This window comes from Penicillium psychrofluorescens (assembly GCF_964197705.1).
Source record: "Penicillium psychrofluorescens genome assembly, chromosome: 2".
Classification (NCBI taxonomy): domain Eukaryota; kingdom Fungi; phylum Ascomycota; class Eurotiomycetes; order Eurotiales; family Aspergillaceae; genus Penicillium; species Penicillium psychrofluorescens.
In genome coordinates this window covers 1831637-1848026 of record NC_133440.1, presented here as the reverse complement: position 1 = coordinate 1848026, position 16390 = coordinate 1831637, and the positions used below count along the sequence as shown (strand labels likewise).

The following is a 16390-nucleotide window of genomic DNA, read 5'->3' as shown; positions in this document are numbered from 1 at the left end:
ATGACGACAGAAAACTGGCTTTCCCGGGGCGAGGCAAAGTGCCAATCCATCTACAACGCAATCCCAGAGAAATGGAGACTGAAAGACCCCGTGCCCCCAGCAGCGGAATTGCGCGATGTCACCGGCCCCTATATCCAGCAGTTCCTCAGTGCGCGTGAGATTGAAATCACCGAATCCGATGCGTTTGAGATCACTTCGCAGACTACCACGGGCCGCTGGTCTGCCGTCGAAGTCACCGAGGCTTTTTGTCACCGCGCTGCGCTGGCTCACCAGCTGGTCAGCTGTCTGCATGAGATATTCTTCGACGCAGCGATAGAAAGCGCTAGGGAACTTGATGCCTACTTTGCAAAGCACCAGTCTCCCGTGGGACCTCTACACGGGCTCCCCGTCAGTCTGAAGGACCAGTTCCATGTCAAAGGCGTCGAAACCACCATGGGCTACGTGGGCTGGATCGGCACCTTTGAGGGTCACCGTGATGATCCCCGCCGCGGGACGGTGGAGAGCGAGCTGGTGCGGGAATTGCGCAATCTCGGGGCAGTGCTGTACTGCAAGACCAGTGTGCCTGCAACCCTGATGAGCGGCGAAACCGTCAACCACATCATCGGCTACACCACGAACCCGAAGAATCGGCTGCTCTCCTGCGGTGGCAGCTCCGGCGGTGAGGGCGCGCTGATTGCCCTCCGTGGATCTCCCGCTGGCTTTGGAACCGATATTGGAGGCAGTGTTCGCATTCCTGCTGGGTTCAATGGGCTGTATGGTATCCGGCCTTCTGCAGGGAGGATTCCCTACCAGGGAGCAGCGAACTCGTTCGATGGTCAGAATACGATATTATCGGTCATCGGCCCGTTGGCAACTACTGCGCGGTCTTTGACTTTGCTGTTCAAGTCGGTTCTGACTCAGGAGCCGTGGTATCATGATCCTCTTGTCTTGGAAATGCCCTGGCGGGATGCTATTGTTGATGAAACGCGTGATTTGATCAAGAAGGCTCAAGCTGGGTCGTCCACGCTCGCCTTTGCTATTATGCATTGGAATGGTATGGATCGGATTCATCCACCCGTTGCACGAGGGTTGCGCATTGTCGAACAGACATTGAAGCGTCTAGGGCACAAGGTATGTCTCTTTATTGCACCACCAACTCGGCACATCTGACGATTCTTGGAAATAGGTGATTACCTGGGATCCGCCGTCCCATGCCACGGTCCACGAACTGGCTGTAGGTTCGACTGATCATAAAAATGGGACATAACTGATCTGAAGCAGGGCAAAACATTCGATATGGACGGTGGCGCAGACATGCGCCATCATTTCGGTCTTTCTGGCGAACCCAAACCGCCGCAGGTCATCGTGGAGGAAAATGGCACCGCTCTGACTATATCTGCAATTGCCGCACTCAACATTGCCAAACGCGAGTACCAGAAACGATACATGGACTACTGGAACAGTACCGTCGAGCTAACGGGGACCGGACGCCCGGTGGACGGCGTCATTAGTCCTATAGCACCTCATGCGGCGGTGATCCCGCACGAGTACCACAGTGTAGGATATTCGAGCTTCGTGAATGTTCTCGACTATACTAGCGTGGTAATACCAGTTACCTTGGCCGACCAGGCGGTGGATACGCGACAGCCAGAAACTTCTTTAGGGCCGCACATCGAGTGGGACTGTAAGTTTGGGCCCCTCTGGCGACGAAACTATAGACTGATGTCCGTGCAGACGATGCCGATACGTACGACGGAGCTCCCGTGGCGGTGCAGTTATTGGGTAGGAGATTGCAGGAGGAGAAGATATTAACACTGGCTGAGTATCTGGGGAGTGAAATAGGTCCGAGTTAGTATCGTTAGCAGTCCATAGTCCGAGACGTAGTTGGCGGGTCGATCCTTGCTCGACTCAGCACTTCTCAGGGTCTCTCCACATCAAAGCTTGGCGCCTCCTCTTCGCTCTTTCTTCCTTTCTTCTCCCACTCACTGACATAGTACACTCGCCCTCCACCTCTGGGTTCGTCTCGGGCTGTCCCAACCTTCTCTTCCCTAATTATACCCCCCTCTTTCCTCCCGCCATGAAGGAAGAAAACCCCCCTGTCACCTCGCCCGACGACTCGGTCCTTGGCGACGAAAATTCACAGACCGCGTCCAAGACCGTTAATCCGTCCGCCAAGGACCGCAAATGCCAGTACTGCGCGCAGGCATTCACGTCCTCGTCACTCGGTCGACACCTCGACCAGTTCCTCTTCAAAAAGAAGCCCGACGGGATCCACGATGTCGAGGAGATTCGGCGCATCCGTAGCGGCATCACTCGTCGGCAAGCCCGTACCTCCTCAGGGAGGCACGACAGCCCCGATCACTCAATGAAGAAGGGTTCCTCCGACCCAAATGCGACGGGAGAGTCCGGATCGAGGGCACGCGATACTCCGGTGCGCATGATGTTCAACACGCCGACGTGGCATGCTACTGGCGTTATCAACGATATCCCGAACCCGAGTCAGGGGCCTGAGGGACCGCGTCTCGCCCCGTCGCAGTCACGGACAGGATCTATGCAGTTGCCCGATTATGCCAGTCGGGGTGCTAGCGCCAAGGATCCTGACACAATGAGGGCACTGGAGCTGGCGCTGCGGGAAGTGTTGGACAACATCAAGGCGGCAACGTGTGTACCCTTTTTTCCCTTCTAGTGCAAAGCTTACTCGGTCATAGGTCTCGCATCCGGCCTCGTTCATCTCCTTTTGATTTCGATATCCAAGCCCAGACGTTTCCCTCCCTCTGTCTCCACCTCCTGCCTCCACCGCCGAGCCTATTCGCGTCGCATCCCTTTTCCTCGCCGACATCTTTCCCTCTTGAACAACCGGGCGCCGAACACCTCGAAATCGTCCGCCAAGCGCTCCGCTCTCAAATCTCTCAATGGCTGAACGACCAGCTGGCGGGAGATGCCGCTTCTGCGCCCCATGCACGGACCGTGAATAATAGCGGCACCGAGGCAAACATACTCTATCGCAACGCCCAACAACATGAAGAAATGAGTTTTCGACAGCTCGATCTAGCCTTCAACCACTGGACCTCTTTATCGCACGACACCCGCCGCGACGCATGGCAACTAGAATTGACACGCGCGTTCGCTCGCGAATCCGAGAAACGCAAATCTCTCGACGAGCAGCTCGCACGCGTCCAGCAGGAAGCAAATCAGCTCCGAGCGCAGGTGGAGCGTCTTGGATCCTGCCAGTGGCCCCGAGAGTTTGCGCTTTTCCCGCCAGACACTTTACCCTTGCCCCGGGACCTGACCCGGGAACTGGAAGTGCAAGAAAGCCAAACCAGTGCGGACGGAGTGCGGTGGGACTATGACAACGTCGTCGCAAAATGGAAGCGCGTCGTCATGCACGACAAGAGTATGGGTCGGATCGGCGTGGGATATGCAAATACTGCATATGAAACAGACCCAAACATTAACAACACCACCACTGCTCAGCAGTCTTCTTACCGCCACAATACATCCCATCAAACGCCCGATGTGCGTCCCCCACGCCCTGGCGAGGATACCTCATCTCACCCAAATCGCCTTCGTCCCATACAATCCTCCGCCGCCGCAACCATGAGCCCCGACCCGGCTACGGCATCCACACCAACCTCATCAACACACTATGCCTCGCCATACTCTCACACCGATCCCCGCAGTCCCCCAGCAGGCAGTGCCGGCGGAGGCCCGCCACATGCTAAGCGTCCACGGCTGATGAATGGGAATGATGGCCCTCAGGCTCCGGAGTCGAGTGTGGAAGGCGGGGGCGGGTTACCGGCTCCTTCAACGACGATGGATAGGCCTCCCGGTCTGTGGGGCTCTTCGACGCCGCTTTTGTCGAATATTGCTGCGCCGTCGCCGACTCCGCCGTCACGCCCATAGAGTTTGGCAGGGTACTCACTGTATTTAATATCATTTTGCATAAATCAAGAGTGCAATTGTATTTTAGTAGCCTCTATTCCAACCCCTTTTATATTTCCATCATCTTCCCAATGCAACAGGAATACTTTCTCTTTCCCGCGATAAGCAATCTCCATCTACCTTCCGCTCCAATTGACTATTTACTGCCTCCATTCAAGCTGGGCTTGCACCCTTCTTCGTCTGCCGAGTACTGATCCACCGCTTCAAATCTCTCAAGCCATGAAGGTAAAACCAGGACAAAATGAAAACAACGGAGAAGTTGAAAATCACATATGCCCAGAAAATCCCCTAATATGCATACTTGTCAGATCAATTCGGAAGCATGTGTAGGAAGAAACTCACATAGTCACGCCATTTGTTCGAGTAGAAGACATTGAAGCTGGCAGCCTGCAAGTAGCCAAGCGAATTAGTATTGTCATGTTCGCACATACAGAGCGGGGGGTAAATGCAAGACTTACAAACAGATCCCCGGTCGAATACTGGCAATAAGCACACATCCCACCCCCAATGTCCCTCACATATCCACCAGCCTCCTTAGCAAAAGCGCCGGCATATTGCTGACACGACATGCCAGAGGGAGTACTAAACTTCGCCTCCTCACGCGGGACGCACTGAACAGGAACGTTGTGGACAACAACACCCAGAAGCCCTTCAAGTAGGTAGTGGAATGGCGTGAGCCAGTACATCCACGACCGCCAGAAGTACGGCAGGGCCTGGTATGGTACCACGACACCGCAGAATGCAACAACGAAAGTGAAAAAGGATGGAACGAGCAGAGAGGCGAAAAGCTCGTTTGGTGACATGGCTGCGATGAATTGCCCGAAGCCGACGTAGAATATTTCGAAAAGCATGACGAACATCCAGACGAAGCCACTTGTGAATGAGTCGCGTGGGAACCAGACTCCCCAGTACCTTTTTTGATCAAAATGTTAGGATGGATAATAGTCAAGAGCAGAGAAGGCGGTGACATACCAGCAGTTGAAGTAGATAGAGCCCGCGACGATAGAGTAGGGCAGTTCTGGGAGAATGGCGCTCACGACAAATGCAACCCATGAGTAGATCTTTGAATCCGATTCTCGGGATTGGTACAGATTGCGGAAGTGCAGGTACTGGGGCTGCAGCTGCTGGATCAAGGGTGGTGAGATGGTCAGCGTCATGAAGATGGAGAAGAGCCGCGATTGCATGTCGATATAGCTGTTGCCGAGATGCCAGAAGGTAAAGGTGTTGAATAGGCCGGTGAAGATGTGGAGCATGAATTTTCCCTGTTTTGTATCTCAGCGGTTAGAAAGATCCTGAAATCAATCGAGACTTGAGGAATCATACCAAGATGTAATCGGGTGTTCTCCAGTAGGCAACGAAGGCACGTTTTGTCACTGCCGCAATCTGTACATGGACTGGCATTGCGTATTCGCGGTCATCCTTGATGGAGTCGTTCTGCACATTGCGGCGAGAGCTGATTATGTCTTCGAGGTCTTTGGAGAGCTGCTTTGATTCGGAAGAGTTGGCCCACACATCTCCCCAATCCTTTCCTTTGTAGTCTGGATTACCAGCACCGATGACTTCAAGCATGTACTGTCTTAACGTTAGAGTGTTGAGACAAAAAAGAGTTGTATAGCAACAAACCTCGGCTGGATTCGCACGCGGCGAACATTTCTTCCCACCATTACCTTCGAAATACTTGATCAAAGTTTTCGAGTCATTCCCAAGTTCTCCGTTGTAGACAATTCTCCCACCACTCTGCAACAAAACCAAATCGTCGAAATGCTCGAATAAAACAGCCGATGGCTGATGCACAGTGCAAAGAACTGCCTGTCCGGCATCTGCGAGTCGTCGAAGAAATCGGACAATGTTAAAAGCAGCCAGGGAGTCAAGACCGGAGGTCGGTTCGTCCAGGAAGAGAAGCAGTTCTGGCTTGCTGGCCAATTCCACTGCAATGGTGAGTCGCTTGCGCTGCTCTTGATTCAGGCCAGAGCCTGCAGAGCCGACGGTTGCACCTGCAATTGATCTCATTTCTAGCAAATCAATCACTTTCTCACAATAGTCATACTTCTCCTTTGTCGGGACTTCCTTTGGCTGTCGTAAAAGAGCCGAGAATCGGAGTGACTCTCGCACGGTGGCCGTTGGCTCGTGGATGTCCATTTGCTCCGCGAATCCAGTGGCTCTCTGGAAGCTTTTCGGTAGGGGACTGCGGCTGTTAGCTTGAGTTGACTCTTGCGAAGTCGAGGTAGACTCACTTTCCATCGACTAAAAAGTCGCCAGAGACAACCCCAAAATTGATTCTCCCTGCTAGTGCATTGAGAAGAGTTGTTTTTCTAAATTCATTAGTGGAATTCCAATCTTCCTTGTGATATTGGAGACTTACCCAGCTCCAGATGCTCCCATCAACGCCGTGAGTCGGCCAGGCTTGACATAACCCTGAACGTCTCGCAGCAGCTGCTTCTGCCCACCTTTGAAGGGGATGGTATAGTTGACATTTTGCCACGTGAAAACTGCAGTATTCTTTGCAATTTTCGGCACATTCTTGTCCGAGCCACTCGACTCATCATCTTTGCCGTTTGGAACTATCCCACCTTTTTCTCCGGATTCTTCATCGTGGTGCAAGGCCTCCTCAACCGCCTTGGGTGCCTCACCCCTCTTGAACACGGTGACAGAGCTCCCACCTGAATTAGGCTTCTGCAGCTCCATTCCCAGCATCGTCAGGACCACGAAGAAAATAAGCCACCCGATTATTATACCAAAGTTCCGCCACAGATGAGAGCGCGAGTATGTAAAGGCTGCTTTGATGTAGTCTGCACCTCGCACAGTGGTCTGGTCTGGCGTGCTTCCTTGTAAAGCGCAACTCTGATGAGAGGGCGACGCATTGGGTCCGCCAGGGACTATGTATGGCGGTTCACAAAGTATGTCAAGATCGTAAAATTCGTTGGCCATCAATGCTTCAAACGCATACTGGACGGGGTTTATCCAAATAAGCCATTTTAGCCATGGGTGCATCTTCCACGGTGGAATCAGGTAGCCTGCGAGTGGTCAGTCAGGGTGACTGGTAGAGAATGTATATCTTGCTTACCGGTATACACAACCAATGCCTGAATCGAAACTCCAGTAAGACGTGTTGCTGGATTTGTCAGTTCTTTTCGTCGGAATGATTCTCCAATGCCACTCACCAATATCGAGCGATGCACACAAAGCACCAATTGCGCGGAAGAAAGAATACATCGTCATTGTCAGGATGAATATGAAAAGCAAGTTGATGAAAAACTGAGACGGTGTTCGAGCGAGGTTCGCCATACTGTAACAGCTTGTCAGCTTGAGGATGAATGCTAAACAATTTCAACATACAAGTATACAATCACGTCAAAGAGTACAACCTGAATGAACACCAGAGGCACATCGACCACAACCTGGGCAAGAGCGAATGCTGATGGTCGGTAAAATGAACTAAATACAATTAGCTTTCTTGTCAATGCCTCTGATCACAGTACATACAAGCTTTTGTGCTTCATCATGATCGGCCGACTCCCGAATGTAGCCGTAAGCTCGGCCAGAGCAAGGAGGGCATTGAATAGAAGTATGAAAAACATAACACCTCCTCTTGTGAAGACTCCAGCACTGGAAGCTGTCAGTTAGTGTAAAAAATACTTGAATTAATGGACAGTATACTAACGATGTATCCGGCAGGTTGTAAAACAGGCTGCCAATAATCAAGGCCTGGAAGACAATGAGTGCCCACTTTCCGATCAATGACTGCCTGTCTCCAAACATGATGAGAAACTGGCGTTGTGTGAGGATCATGACCTGTTTATAGAACGAAACAGTATAGTTTTTCTTGACATTCTTGCTTCTGGCAGCCTCTCTTTCATGTTCTTGGGCTTCATGCTCCTTTTCAAAATCTTCGAGATCCGCAACTGCAGCTTGACAGATGTTACTTTTACGGTAGGCCGCTTGGAACTCCTCTGCTGAGCGAGGAATGCGATCCTCCCACCCTGCCTTGACGCGTCGAGCATGGGGGTCACTGACGGAGGTTAGGAAATCGGGGGTTGTCCATCGTGGTGGACATTCGAAACCTAGCCCTTCAAAGTAGGCTTTTGCTTCCTCAGAGCGTCCAAAGAAGGCGCACTTGCCGTCTTCAATAAGGATCACCTTGTCGAACAAATTGAACAGGTTCTCGGACGCTTGGTAAAGGGCGACCAGCGTTGAAACGCTCGCAGTGTTTGTCAGGCTTCGCAAGCTCTGAACGTATTCTAGAGCTGTGCTTGCGTCCAAGCCCTTGGTTGAGTTGTCCCAGCACTGAGTACTGGCTTTTGTGACCATTGCCTCTCCGATAGAAACTCGTTTCTTCTCTCCACCGGACACTCCACGGATGAGCTCGTTGCCAACTTTGGTTCCCAGCGCATGTTCTATCCAGAACAATTTGGCAATTGCGGAAAGGAATGTTTGCTGGTATTCTTTCCGACTCTCACCCTCGATGCGAGATGCTTTGTCTGGGGTTCGAGTCTTCAGAGCAAAAAGCAGAGTATCTCGTACAGACAGTGTGGCGTAGTGAAGGTCATCTTCGGGGTTGTACAAAACTAAAGAAATCAGTCACTCAAAAATGACTTAGTAGATGGTGGCCTACCTTCAGAGCGATAATTTTTGGCCATCTTCTGTGAGTCTGTTCCACCATATCTTACATCGCCGTCAATACTTTCATACCCAGACCGCTGATTGCCAATGACTTTCAAGAATGTTGAACAGCCTGAGCCTGGGCGTCCTAGAACAAGGAGCATTTCCCCGGGACGAACACAGCCCTATCAACGATAGTCAGTGGCAATTTTTTCGCTTGCTAGAAAGACCAAGCCTACCGTAAAATCATCCAGAATTGTTCGCACATCTGGCTTTCCGCCACTGTTGCCCTTTCCGCGCCGGGTGAGCAACCCCCTGATCAGTCGTGGTAAGCCAAGAAAGATATCTCCGTTCGTCGGCTGGAGAGCAGCTCCAAGACCCAATCCTCTAACAGTGAGATTCTTCCAGACCACGCCAACATGTCGCGTTCTTTCTTCCTCCGAATCTGCTTTCCGCTCGCTGCCAAACATCCGTGATATCAGCCGTTGGATCTGCGCCCAGTCATCTCCTGTATCCTCATGACCAGATGCATAGCTCCGTCGCCGGGATATCGTGCGAACAAGTTCTTCATTGGTCAGGGGTTGTCCCGATGTGACTCTTTCAGGCCCGTTTGATGGTGTGCTGCGAATTGGGGCAAAGCTGTCTTCCGCGTCTGAATCGGAAGAACTGCTGGAAGTTGCGGGAAGCCGGTCGGAACTGCTCGAAACATATCCATCTTCACGAAGAGCAGCGCGTGCATCATTGTCAAGGTAATCACCTTGCTCCTTGGAAGCCATTGGCGCAAAGAGTTATTTCGAATGCCGTGTGTCTCAGACCATACAAGCGCTTCTGTATCTACATGAACAAGACCCTAGAGACAAAGGACCATGACAGCTTGCTTGTTCAGGAGACAGATCAGGTGAAATACCAGGAGATAATTTCCAATCAAGATTATGTCGAGTACGAATTACGTCAAGTATCCATGGATGCACATGCGGACTCGGTCTCAAATCGGCCGACCTCCTTGTTATGCAGTACAAGTCGCGTGGTGATCGGATGCAACGACCAGCCGATAAGCCAATGATCGGGACAATTGCAAAAGGACGTCCAATAACTGGGTCGCATTTTATGCAATTCACATTCTTTGGTTTGGGGGACAATCCATGATCCGCTAGATCGCGGACGGCCCCGGAAGGATCATGAAGTCATCGATCGGACTCGGCTTCTACCCAGCCCGATGAACCTTGTTTTAAGAAAGGATTAGCTCGTACTTTTTCCATTGGGCTTGAATGAATGTACCTAGGCATTATATTATCAAGGCCTATTAGTTAATCGTAAACGCTTTGCGCCTAAGCCTCACAGCCAGACCACATTGCAACGCATATACAGATTCGGAGATTGCTCGTTTAATAGGAGGTCTCATCAGAGATAATTAGCGTTTCTACTTTCTCGTCGATTTTGATGGCAAACTACAATAACCAAAAGCGCCAAGCATAGCTGCCTAGAAATCTTTCGCCAAGTATCCCTTGTTTACCACTTATCGTGTTTTCCATCTTTCTGGCGGCTATCATAGTCTTAAAGTCACTGATCGTCGTGTATGTTTCATTTTCTTTGATATACCCCTGAAAATCAAGATTGCAGAGAGATACGCCTCCAAAAGCTTTTATCTGTCTCCTAATAAGTACCATCACCATTACAGCAGTGCCGTGCCTTCTACACAGATGTCCAAATACTGATGAATGTGTCCCATAATACGCACATCTCAAGTTGAAAAGGCCCATTCGACAAACCTTACTTCATGTATTTGAGAACTATTATTCTGGAAACCTTGACGCCAGTATTCCTCATGATGCCCTGAAGTCATGCCTTGTGATAATGCTGTTTCTCGGATCATGGTTCCTGCTCTCAAGAAAGGATAGACGCCATTGTTACAACATCATGTCAGTACATCAGCCGAAATATGGCTATCAGGAACATAAAATAGCAAAGGTTCCACCAGAAATGCTGTGCCATTGACCAATTCTTGGACGTGAAAACGGTTCTCTTAAATTACATGATTTACACCATCCAATCCATTCATACAACATCATTATTTGGGAAGCTCTTTTATCTCCAAATATCGTAATGAAGGCCCGACAAGGACGCAGGATTGTGCGCAAGATCCTCGAGTTCTTTCACCTATCCTCCCCATCGAAGCCGTCGAGTCCTTGGAGAGAGTATGGTCCATCCATTTGAAACAACAGAACACAGCTCACTCAATGGTCTTCTAGTGCAAGTGCCCGTGGTACAGAGAAAGCTTTCCTCTCAATCCGTCCGCTAGATCTTTCTCAGGGCAATAGGCTGCTTCTGGGGACAACTGACGATCTGGACAATCCGCCCGAATACAGCTCTAACACGATTTCGTCAGCACCGCCTCTCTCGCGCGAAGAGCTGGAAATCCGTATCATCCAGCTATGGAAGGCTATTTGGCTGGGTCTGTACAAAGTGAAAGACACCGAGGGCCCCTCGCACTACGACTGGCTGCAAGCCCTGTCTCGAGGAGCAGGTTTTGGCAACTCGTATGGGGTGCTGGGATCTCTGAATCGCCATTTCCTGCAGTATAGCACCATCAACGGCATGGCATCGCTGAAACTATTTGATAACATGTCGATGTCTACGCTCCGGTGTGTCGTTGGTATCTTAGAAGCGTATGAGAGCGAGATCCCGAATCTCGAGCAGCTCTATTCGATCCTGCGTCGGGCGCAGATTAGCCTGCATCAGAGACTCGATGATAACGGCAGGGATGACTCTCGGAAGGCTCTTTTCAAAAAGCAGTATTTGGCCCTTGCCGAGCCGATGGGAAGGAGACTTGCGCACTATGATAATCGCATGGATGTCTTGGCCATCGACATGTATGAGGAGGCGGCGACGCTGCGGGGGGATGGTTCGAGAGATACGGGACAGCATGTATACTATAGGGCATTTTCGTGCTGCTGGTGAGAGTGATCTTAATTAAGGTTAGAGTTCGTCGTTCTGATAGTTAGACAATTGGCTTTTACTGAAACCCTTTGATACGGTCAGAATGTAAATTTAAAACATCTGACAACTACGCGCCGAACATTTAAAGTATATCGCCTCTCGCCAATACGCTTTCTCGCATTTGCTGTCCGCCCGCCAGAGTCCAAGTTATCCCGAGATTTTTCAGTGTTGCTAGCTCTGCCTATCAACTCAATAACCAAACTGCAACCAAGTAGTATGCGACAAGCCCCAAGACCACCCTTTCCTCCCTGGGTTCCGATACCGCTACGAACTCTAGTTTTCCCGTGTATTTGTTAGTCGGTCTCTATAACAGCGGAAAAAACAGACAAGAGCAACCCAAAAAAGCTACCTCATCACCGCAAGAGAGCATTATTTCTGCCATTGCCGGATTGCTCTTGGTGTCTGAAAAAGCAACGGACGTATGATCAGCTTCAGTCACCTTTATTCAATCCGACTCGTGTGGAATATACGACAGTTGGCTTTGGTACCTCATCACACTAGATAGATTACTAGATGCGGTTAGCGTGGATCATGACGTCAAAGTGATGTGAGGTCCAAGATCTTATTCATCAGAAACAGGGTCACTAGTAATTATTAAGAGGGGAGCTTGGTTTTACCAGACGCTCTTTGAAGATACCATTCAAACCGCTATATCCGCATTGAACAAGACATTCACACATCCCGGCATAATCCTTGTCATCGATTAGACATCCACCTCTTGAATCCATCTATATTCCTCTCTCCAACCAATCAACCGCACATATCGCCATGTGGAAGAGAATCATCCCCAGCAGCCAACAAACCTACGCTTTGACAAGACAGCATGCATTGCCCCTCACAACGAAGACACAACGTGCCCTAAGCACAACGACACCCCGTCAACAGAAACACAGTCACGATCATCCATCGTCCTCCACCGAAGACCGCGGCAGGTTGGATCCCGAGCGCTCGGAAGTGACCAAGTCCGGAACGGACAGCGAGATCGCCCAGCATCCGGCAGCGTACGATCCAACAAAAACCGCGCCAGAGACAGAGCTCCGGGCCACGGGGGAGGAACACGAGAGCGAAGGCAAGTCAGGGAACCCGCTGGACATGAGTCCAGCCAATAAAGATGTCAGTGGGTGGAGAGGGCCGACGGAGGGTGGACCGGCGCAGAATGCGGATAAGCCTGCGCCGAGTGGTCCGGGCCAGCCGAAGAAGAACCGGAGGATTGAGGTGAAGGAGGACGGGACGCATGTTTCTCGTAAATAGAGCAGAAAAAGGGATGAAGCATTGAGGCATGTGTATTATCATACTAGAAATGGGGAAGGGAATATCGAACTGCAAGGCATTTTCCTCAAAAATTGGTGAAACCAAATTTCTCAAGTTACCGGGGGAGGGTGGTGCAAGGTGTTGTACGTTGAGGCTGGAGAACATCCAAACGACGTAGTTAAGTTATAGACCAGACCAGACCAGACCAGACAAGCAACAAAAAACAATAATTAGGACAATTCAAGACGACTCATTACCCAACTTGATGATATCACTCCCACTCAGCACCCAGACCTTCTCACTGCCAGCAGGCACATCCCCCTCCAGGGCCTTGAGCCCAGCGTTAACAGCGGCACGTCCAATAACATTGGCCTCCTGGGCCCACGAATCCTTCAAAGTAGAATGCAACTTGCCCGCCCAACCAGCAACAAACCTTGCCGCGGCCTCGAGCGGCCGACTCTCCTCCCGAGTGCCAGCAATCAACCCGGGACGCAGGATAACGGTATGCTCAAAGCCCAGCGCCTTGATATCCTCCTCGATCTCGCCCTTCATCCGGGAGTACGGGATGGACGAGGTCTTGCTCGCGCCGCTGGAGGAGATGAGCACGAACACCTTCGAGCCGGCCTCGTGCGCGGCCTTGGCCATTTCGATGTTCAGCCCGTGCTCAATCTTGTACTGGTTCTCGAAGCCGCCGGCGGCGCCGCGTGTCGTCGCGAAGGCTGAGATGAAGATGCTGGGTGTGGGTGTTAGCGCTGAGAGCTGGCTGGCCCAAGTGGAGGTCTCGTTCGTGACGATCGTGGTGAGCTTGGCTTGGGGGGCTTCTGCGGCGGCTTGCGGGGTGCGCCGGGAGATGGTGTCGATGCGGGTGATAGCGGGGTTGGCGATGAGGCTGTTTAGGATGTGGGCGCCCTGTTGCATCGGTGAGTATCATGATAGCAGTGTTGGGGAAGGTCTTTTCTTTGTTATTGTGGTTGCGCACATCAAGCGAGGGGTTGCTTGCTGGTCGGGGAGGGAGGGTATGAGGGTGTGCGATAGCTGAGACTGTTTGGACTTACCACCATCCCAGTGGCGCCGATCATTGCGACGTTAGCCATGATGTTGTTGAGGACTTTGTTGTTTGTGATATAGGTGGGGAGTAGTGAGCTTGGCAGAGGTTGCGGTCGAGACAAGGATGATGCACCACGGACCCACCTGACGAGACAAACCCTAAACTAAGTGTTGGAACAACGATAACGTCCCAAGAAAGCCACTCATCGTGTTGGATGAACAGTTGATCAGGAAATAAGAGATTCAAAATATTTTAAGTACTAACTCAATAACAAAGCAAACGAGTGCTGTACTGGGAAGATCGAGTAACATGGCAAGATACATGATTGCAGGTAAAGTGCGGTGGACATAAGATGTTGGATTTCTCTGCTGGTGACCACTTACATACAATTGCCAGCTGTGTCAAGCCTCGGCAAGCATTGGTTTAATCGTGCTCGGCGGAAAAAGAACAGTCCATCTCGCCGCGGCCCCACCGAACGGTCCGCGGTCACGATCCTTGCCAAGGACATACGGTCCGAAAATCCGAGCTTTAAAGTAAACCCCACGAGGTTGACTCGGGAATGTGCGTACAGCGTCTAAAGCAGGAAATTCGATGGGCGGAGAGGGCGGGATTTCTACTGTTCTTTTATTTGAGGGCTATATACAATACTTATGCCGAAATCTCTCATCAATACATTTCAGAGGGTTATAATGAAATAGCTCAAATCTTGGAGCTCTGGGAGAGCATCTTCTCCTGAGCCTGGTAGACTTTGACCAATTGGCGGACAGACAGGTCCAGTAGAACGTCCTCCGAGCCACCGGGAATCCGTGCCCCAGGAACATCGCGCAGAATAGCTGTGGCGAAAATTAGCAAAAGAAGAAAGCCAAACGATCAAAAACAACATACCTTCAACAAGTTCACCCTGGCCCGTCTTCGTGAAACCATTGCCGCCAAACAGTAGCACCGCACACTGAGCACACTCATTCAGCACCATGGCGGACTTGGCTTTCGCCAGCGCCGTCAGCCCACCAAGCTGGCGATCACTCTCCTCCTTGGACATATGGCACAGCTGATACAAAATCTGCTCGACCCACGCCCACATCGTCTCCAGCTCTGCACCAGCCTTGGCCAGTCGGTGCCGAACAACAGGCTGGTCCATGAGCGTCTTGCCAAAGGCCTCGCGCTTGAGGCAGTATGCAAAGGCAGCGGACAGCGCCACGCGTGCCGAGCGAGTGACACCGACGGAGATGACGAGACGCTCGTGGTTGAAGTTGGTCATGATGATGCGCATGCCGTCGCCTTCTTTTCCGACCAAGTTCTCGACGGGGACTTTGACGTCGTCCAGTTCGATGTATGTCGTTCCCCCGGCGACCTGCCCGGAGACTTTGAGTCGGCGCATGTTGACGCCCGGGTGGTTCTTCAGAGGTACCACTAGCACCGAGAGGCCGGTGGGACCTTTCCCGCCAGTACGGACGGCCATGGTGGCATAGTCCGACCAGATGCCGTTGGTGATCCTGATGAGAGTTAAACGAGACCACGCTTTGATAGTGAGGGTTCATACCATTTCTTCGTTCCATTGATAATGTAGTGTTTGCCGTCCGCACTCTTAGTCGCGGTCGTGACGATGTTGGCGACATCACTGCCAGCCTCCGGTTCCGTGATAGCAATACAAGAGCGCTTCTTGCCAGTCAGGAGATCGGGAAGGAAGCGATCCTGCAGCTGGGGGCTGCCAAACTTGACAATCGGCGGGATACCAAAGGCAAAGCCAGCATTCAACGAGCCACCGGGACCAGAGAGGCCGGACCGGGCCATCTATACAATCATATCTCAGCTGGAGTCACCAGCATCAAAGGAATTCACCCACCTCGTCGCAATAGATGCCTGTGTAGATATAATCCCAATCCTCCACCTTGACACCCAGGATATCATTGATCCCCAACTTTTTGCACCACTCGACGGGCAAGGGCGCAGGCATGTTGGGCAGCAGCATGTTATGCTTGCAGAATGTGCCGAAGACGTGGTCGGGAACCGTCCCCTCCCGCTCCCACTCCAGCGCATGCTGGATTAGGTTCTCCCAGGCGAATTTGCGGCATGCTTGCTGGAATTGCCGGTGGGCGGGCGTGATGTACGGCGACGGCAGCCCGCGCAGGTAGGGCGGCTCGGAGAAGGGAATGGGATTGGGGGAGTTGGTGGCCATTGTTTACTAGAGAGTGTGTGGATGTAGAGGTATGGATTGTGTAGCTCTCATATTTATTATGTACATCTGACATCTGCACTTCTCCGCCCGCCTCACTTGACCGAGCCTCGGTCGGTTGTCTCGTGCAGCATGCGACCGGGGTAGATGCCTGAGGCAGACACAGTCAGGCACGAAAAGGCGTGATTGCTGCCTCAGGCGCCCATGCCTTTATCGATAAGAAATTGCGTGATTGCGTGATTCGCGCTAGCCGGATGAGGCAAGCCTCGCCATTTTTCTTCTATACCGGCCGAAGAGAATGCGGGCTCCCCTCTTTCCCTCTCCACATTCTCTGTGATTGTGTGTTTTTTTTGCTGAGATCGATACTGAAAACTCCAGTGTCGAGTCAAGAAACAGTCGCA

The 16390-nt window shown here is 51.6% G+C and overlaps 6 protein-coding genes across 6 annotated transcripts; 3 read left to right on the top strand and 3 right to left on the bottom strand.

Annotated features, from left to right (window-relative positions):
- On the top strand, positions 1-1832 carry PFLUO_LOCUS2909 (uncharacterized protein; the record flags this gene model as incomplete). The annotated part of the gene is made up of 4 exons (XM_073780097.1): positions 1-1110; positions 1166-1213; positions 1261-1663; positions 1714-1832. 4 exons carry the CDS (start codon positions 1-3, stop codon positions 1830-1832), a joined length of 1680 nt encoding a protein of 559 aa, XP_073636987.1.
- A 224-nt stretch (positions 1833-2056) lies between these two features.
- PFLUO_LOCUS2908 (uncharacterized protein) lies at positions 2057-3882 on the top strand (the record flags this gene model as incomplete). Its single annotated transcript, XM_073780096.1, has 2 exons — positions 2057-2640; positions 2688-3882. The coding sequence occupies 2 exons, from the start codon at positions 2057-2059 to the stop codon at positions 3880-3882; spliced, it is 1779 nt and encodes a 592-aa protein (XP_073636986.1).
- A 192-nt stretch (positions 3883-4074) lies between these two features.
- Positions 4075-9296, bottom strand: PFLUO_LOCUS2907 (ATP-binding cassette transporter snq2; the record flags this gene model as incomplete). The annotated part of the gene is made up of 15 exons (XM_073780095.1): positions 4075-4209; positions 4264-4308; positions 4380-4833; positions 4894-5183; positions 5245-5493; positions 5545-6106; positions 6156-6233; positions 6284-6935; positions 6986-7033; positions 7083-7207; positions 7258-7356; positions 7405-7527; positions 7583-8486; positions 8534-8705; positions 8760-9296. 15 exons carry the CDS (start codon positions 9294-9296, stop codon positions 4075-4077), a joined length of 4473 nt encoding a protein of 1490 aa, XP_073636985.1.
- Positions 9297-10623: 1327 nt separating this feature from the next.
- On the top strand, positions 10624-11478 carry PFLUO_LOCUS2906 (uncharacterized protein; the record flags this gene model as incomplete). The annotated part of the gene is made up of 2 exons (XM_073780094.1): positions 10624-10715; positions 10770-11478. The coding sequence occupies 2 exons, from the start codon at positions 10624-10626 to the stop codon at positions 11476-11478; spliced, it is 801 nt and encodes a 266-aa protein (XP_073636984.1).
- Positions 11479-13008: 1530 nt separating this feature from the next.
- On the bottom strand, positions 13009-13847 carry PFLUO_LOCUS2905 (mitochondrial; the record flags this gene model as incomplete). Its single annotated transcript, XM_073780093.1, has 2 exons — positions 13009-13677; positions 13824-13847. The coding sequence occupies 2 exons, from the start codon at positions 13845-13847 to the stop codon at positions 13009-13011; spliced, it is 693 nt and encodes a 230-aa protein (XP_073636983.1).
- Positions 13848-14515: 668 nt separating this feature from the next.
- Positions 14516-15992, bottom strand: PFLUO_LOCUS2904 (uncharacterized protein; the record flags this gene model as incomplete). Its single annotated transcript, XM_073780092.1, has 4 exons — positions 14516-14649; positions 14702-15309; positions 15357-15607; positions 15660-15992. The coding sequence occupies 4 exons, from the start codon at positions 15990-15992 to the stop codon at positions 14516-14518; spliced, it is 1326 nt and encodes a 441-aa protein (XP_073636982.1).
- Between the last annotated feature and the right edge of the window lie 398 nt (positions 15993-16390).